This window comes from Bidens hawaiensis, unplaced genomic scaffold (genome assembly GCF_021521415.1).
Source record: "Bidens hawaiensis isolate Kalapana, Puna unplaced genomic scaffold, B.hawaiensis_p1.1 tig00020254_1, whole genome shotgun sequence".
NCBI lineage: Eukaryota > Viridiplantae > Streptophyta > Magnoliopsida > Asterales > Asteraceae > Bidens > Bidens hawaiensis.
In genome coordinates this window covers 23,362-29,361 of record NW_027493085.1, presented here as the reverse complement: position 1 = coordinate 29,361, position 6,000 = coordinate 23,362, and the positions used below count along the sequence as shown (strand labels likewise).

Below are 6,000 nucleotides of genomic sequence, written 5' to 3'. Positions count from 1 at the left end.
CCTAATTGGAATTTTTACAACATCCGTATAACCTTTGTTTTTGTTTCTCTTTGGAACTTGTAGTCTACCATTTCAAACTCATTCTAACCGTTTGCTTTGTCGTTATTTGAAGTTTTCAGAACATAAGATACTTATTCTAATGTCCGAATTTCAAATCATTAAAATATTTTTATTAATTTACTTCACCACAAAATAATTTATTATTTTAAACTTTCAAGTTTCCAAAACATAATATATTATTGCCTTGATATGTTAAAAGACTAAAAAGAGGTCCCCAGCTCAATAAACACAAAATAACATCAAAACTAATATTACTAATTATTTATTATCATCACTATTTATAAAACAATGTAAACTGAATTGCAGGCAAATATGTGTTTTGAGTTTAGCCAGTTGAGCTTGTACCAACCAGTTTGACAAATAACGCATCTCAACCACAGGCACCCGACCTTACATGTGTATGTATGTATTCAAGTAACATAAAGATTAAAAAACCCCTTTGGGCATCTGTTATCAACGGTCGCCAATAAAAATAATACATTTTTAAAATAAGCACGTTAATTATTATGGCCTAGGTCGCTTGAGGGTGCAAGACGGGCACTTATACTGTTTTATGCTTTCAGCCTTGGCAGGTGTGATTTTTACACATTTGCCATGGTACCATCTTTCACATATGTCACATCCAATCCAGAACTCATCAGCATTGTAGTTTCCACCGCAGCTTCCGCATTGTGTGTCACCATGTTCATCTTCTTCATCTTCATCTGCAACTGCTGCTGCTGATGCCTTTTCCATGCTTTTTATCTGTCCATCACTTGATCTCTGCATTATAATACATTATGTGATTAAGATATACAATCTTCAGATTAAAGTCAAACGATTGATCATGTTGTTACTTTTGTTTTGCTTCCACTTTCTGCTGCACTAGCCTTTTCTTTTACAGGTTTTCTTTCTGATACAACTTCAAACACAGTTGCCATTTCGTTTATCATGCTAAACAGACGTTTCCTGTTACAAAAACCGAAAAAATAAAAATAATCAAAGAGCTTATCAGGTTCAACATTCACATATATCCCAGGAATCCAAATGCATACGAGTAAAACTACACGTTTAACTGTATTTATGCAGCAAAATGTTTTTGAGTAGGTTGCTTCAGTTATCTCATTTTTATCATGTTTAATGTACTACCTCAGAGTTTAAAGTTAGAAATAAGGATACATGATTCATTGTCACTTGTTCACCAAGCAAGTAGCAGTAGACCATTATGGTGATTAAATTGGAATGAACATAGTTATGACTTCTGAAAGGAATGAAAGCCCACTCGTGTTTGATACTAAGCTCAGGACGATTCACAAACAAAACACAAAACCAATATACTGTGTCTAGTCTTTGAATGCCCTAAAGAAATAACAACTTCAATTGTAACACAGCCTTAAAAGTTTCCCCATGATCTTGTTTCATGCAATCCTATGAGCTATGATAACTGATAAGTAGATTGACATAAAATATGGTAATTCAAAACAACTCATGTAACAAACTTCCGAGTTTTGACTGCTGTTTATACATGCATACTCTATTACTCTGTTTTCTTTAAAAAGCTGTATCCACAAATAACAAGCAGAAAGAGAGCAAGATTATAAAGTATCACTTCAAGACACATGAAGCAACCTCGCCCAAGTTCATCATTATTACCGCAACATATACATGCATACATAGATGAACCTAACATTTACTCGTTGCAACTTAAAACACATGAATTCCACAAAGCAGTTATAGTCATCCAAAAGCTACTCAAAACAAAAATAATAAGAGAATTATGTAAACTGAGAATTCACCAAAGAAACTAAGATTGTTACAATATAGCATAATGTAAGATTAAGATATCTCCTAATAACAGCAACAACAAAGGTCCACTATAAAGCATTATATATATAACACATCAAGCAAAATTATGCAACAAACTACCTTTCATAAGAGTTTAGCCGGGCTCCAAGATAGAAAGCAACAGAAAGCAACCAACAGTCACTATGCACCGCAACAAGGGAGAGCCAGTCTTTGCGGTTCATGCCATCTCGCGCAAAGTTAATTCCAAGAGCGGGCTCGGGGAGCTCGGGAGGAACCTCTTCTGCAGGAAGACTCACTTCCCACCTTTCATTTGGATGCCCATAAAGACACAAGTTTTCTTTTTCTGTCAAATAAACCAATTCATAAAATAAAACCTAATTAATTTCACCAAGTAATTCTGTATGCAAATATAAGTATGTATTGTTTGTGAATTTTACTGCAGCCCTAACTAAGTAAGATCTGCATGAATGAATGAATTAAAGTAATACCTGGATCGCAGATTCCATAGAACTCATCAACATCTGCGTAAATTAAAATTAAATTAAAAAAGTAGGTTTAAAGGGAGAGTGAATTAGGTTAAAGATTGATAGAATAAGCAACCGTAAGTCAAAGCACGGAGTATGGCAGAACGCCGACCGCTGTAATCTTTGAAGATCTCTTCAACAGTGGAAGCCATTCAAATATATAAAAATAAAACAACGGAACAGATCTGGATAATAAACTAATTTTGAATTGGTTTGTGCAGAGATCGATCGGGTATGTATAATATAATAATGTTTGAAAACAGATTTGATAGATGAGAGAGAGAGAGAGAAAGCAAATCGAAAGAAAGAAAAAAAGAAAAGGGGTATTATGGTCCCCAGCAATTCAATTTTTGATATTATTATTATTATTATTATTATTATTATTATTATGTTCTTATTTCACGCTTACCCTCTATCTCACTCCTAATTAAATACGTATTATATTTTAAACTAAAAATATACATCATTTTTTTAAACCCATTGCATTCTCACCTCTAAATTTTGGTGGAAGGATTTTGTAAATTATAAAACAGGGTTAAGCGTGGTTGTGAGTAAGGATCAGATCGGTACCGTACCAGTACTGAAAATTTCGATCCTTTTTGGTACCAGTATCAAAATTTTCAGTTCGGTATTGGTTCAGTACTTGTACGGTGCGGATTTAAGGTAAAATTCGAGAAATACCGGTATCGTACCGATACCGAAACTCAAAACTTTGGTACCAAATCGGTACCGAATTCGGTATCGGTACCGGTACCGAATTTGCTCATCCCTAGTTGTGAGTGAATGAAAGAGAAAAATTAGTGTTTTTTTTGTAAATTTGAGGATAATTGTTTGCCCCCGTTTATTTTTTATTATTTGTTGAAATTGTTTGTGAGTGGAGCAGAGAAAAACTGTGAAAGATAAAGGTATAAAGAATTATAATTTAGTTGAACAGGAAAAAAAAGAAATTTAGTGTATTATAAAGATGTTTACGAGGGATGGGCTGCAAATGCTCTTAATGGTGTTGGGTTGCGTGATGACAGGTTGATCGGTTTAAATGTGTAACTTGAACCCAATCTGTATTATTATTTGTGTCAAAGATTTCGACCCTAACCCGCACGCACATAGAACATGACATGTTTAACCTTTATTTCCCCGTCATGTAGGTCCGTTGGTTAAAGGGATGAAAAACTTGACACAATAATCTTTTGATAACGGGTTCGAATCTGATCCTAAGTGTCAATTGCTCATAGAAATAACTTACGGTATTGTTCAAATCGTTAAAAGGCTCATGTGATTTCATACCAATTTTTATGTTCACAGTTCTAGAAATCGTTGGTGGAGCCTCCTATTTACCCCTTATTTCATATCAAACAGAGCTTTGTTTGTTATTGTCTTCTAGTAGTATTTTATATTGGTTGTTTCATGATGTTCATTATAGTACTTATTTTACAATATCATGGCATCCACTGGTAGCTTTCTAATTATGATATTGATGGATTATAACCATCACCAGCACAAGAGAACTATATATTTTTGTACTTTCCTTTTTGTTGAAAGCATTTTACAGTGCTGTCGTTCTCACTTGAAACAACTTCTCTATCTCCTGGGATAGAGTATGGGCTGTTTGCAATCTATCTACAAAACATTCCATCCGCTATTTCTAATTCCTACCAATAACTTTGTTATTATGTGTGAAATTTTTAAGTATGGTATACTCATAATCGGTGGCCCATGTCACATATCCTGTAAAGAAAAGTTTAAAACAAACCACTGCTTCTACTTTATTTATTTATATTTACCTGGCCACCAGCTATTGACAATTTTAGACACGAGACCATCGTGACCACTTTAAAATACTATAACTTGAATCTTGTATAGTTACATGGTTCAATTATTGAGTGCTAGGGAGTAGGGGCTATGGAAAGATAGTTAAAATGAAACTTACCATCTTCGGGGCTAAATTTGTTTAGTTGATGAGATAATCCTCCTACTCTCCTAGCGATTTTGCTGATATGATAAAATGTTGGATTATTACCTTGATTAAGAGATGACTTAAAAATATAATACTTTTTTAATGGACTTTGTGAGTTGTGACTTACAAAGATAATGTTTTGTTAATGGACCTTGTCAGTTGTCAACCACGTGATCATGACTTTCCAAGAAGAATGAAAGGAACTCAGGATCGACATGTCATTCCAGATTGGTTTGATATAGATGATAATTAGTTAGGCCTCTTGGTATACTCTAACATAGCATCCGTTAAAGCATACGTAGACTTTTGAAAGGCTTTAAAAACCGCTCCCCTCCATGTGTTAATTGTGTTAAAATGCTCATGCATCCAGCCTTTCACGGGTTAAAATTGTAGAGTTAGCCATTAAAGAATAAAAAATAGCATAGTTTGTTGTTAAACGGCTAAATTGATTGAAATTCCAAAAATCACTACTATATCTCACTCACCATTTTATTAGTTACCCCAAAACAACTCCATCATCAACAACATCCTTTATATTTTTTAAACAATGTCATCTTCCTCATCGACATCTTCATCATCATCCGACTTTGACGCTGCGGGCGAGGCTTTTTTTTCTTTTTTTTTCCCCAATGGTTGTAGTCATAGCCCAAGCTTGTCTACAACAACCACAAGCGTCGTCACGAACTCGAAAAGCCGCACCCAACCGGCAATCCGGCATAAGCTACGCGCTCATATAATACTAGTTGATGACTATGTTAAAGAAGTGGATCCCGTGTATACGGACAATATATTTATGCGTCGTTTTTTATCCGACCACCATTCTTAAGAATACTTGGTTTTATTTTTATGTTTGTTCATATTCTTTTTTTTTCTTCCTTTATTTATTGTATATCAATCTTAAAAAAAATAATGAAAGATTAATATTATTATCTATTCTTGTATTTAAATTAAATGTTAAATGTAAAATTTAAAGTAAAAGAAAAGGGTGAGTTGGAGTTAAAATTGATTAAACCATTTTCTTTAGGTGATATAGAGTTAAAGAGTGAAAAGTAGATGATGTAACACTTAGATGGAGTTAAATGAAATTAGAGTATACCCCTGAACTTAAAGTAAAATGTAAAAGATGACAAAGCATTTTGTTATTACTTACTGGTAGATTATATGATTTTGTAAAAGAATGATTTAATAGATAGAATAAAACGGAGAAATCCTATGTATTTTAGCGATATTAGTAGCATTCATGGTTATAAAAATATTTAAAAAAATCCCTTCAAAATGCAAGTATTTACTAAATCAAAATAAATTTATTGACATTGTTTATCGTACACAATATGATATCCTAAAGAGTCCGAGTCGAATACGACTAAAGGCGAAAACTTGAGTCAAATACGACTAAATGCGAAAATTGATGCTTGTAGACCTTGTTTAAAATTTACATTATCATTGTGTGGTCATGATGAGAGAAACTGATAAGAGTCTTCAATCTGGACGTAAATAAATGAATAAATGATTCAATTACTGTTACATAATGACCCGATCCAAAATGGGAGGCCTTCAATTACCCAATTCGAAATGGGAAGTCTCTGATACATGGTTAAAGAAAACCTAATACTTAACAAAAGATATAAATAAGCACTAATAGAATAATAACTTACCCTAAACTTCAGTTACCCTTTA

At 33.4% G+C, this 6,000-nt stretch overlaps 1 protein-coding gene across 1 annotated transcript; it reads right to left on the bottom strand.

The window, feature by feature from the left end:
* Positions 1–374: 374 nt before the first annotated feature.
* LOC143560241 (PHD finger protein ALFIN-LIKE 2-like) lies at positions 375–2,552 on the bottom strand. The gene is made up of 5 exons (XM_077048582.1): positions 2,446–2,552; positions 2,334–2,366; positions 1,966–2,188; positions 897–1,008; positions 375–822 (listed from the first exon to the last, which is right to left on the bottom strand). The coding sequence occupies exons 1-5, from the start codon at positions 2,519–2,521 to the stop codon at positions 565–567; spliced, it is 702 nt and encodes a 233-aa protein (XP_076904697.1). The 5' UTR covers positions 2,522–2,552; the 3' UTR covers positions 375–564.
* Between the last annotated feature and the right edge of the window lie 3,448 nt (positions 2,553–6,000).

Bases quoted from the DNA above. Each gene is read 5' to 3' on its own strand.
- LOC143560241 (XM_077048582.1), bottom strand. From the start codon at position 2,521: ATGGCTTCCACTGTTGAAGAGATCTTCAAAGATTACAGCGGTCGGCGT. The intron at 1,009-1,965 runs GTAGTTTGTTGC...TTTTTGTAACAG, and splicing joins CGGCTAAACTCTTATGAAAG to GAAACGTCTGTTTAGCATGA. The intron at 823-896 runs GTAACAACATGA...ATTATAATGCAG, and splicing joins AAAGTGGAAGCAAAACAAAA to AGATCAAGTGATGGACAGAT.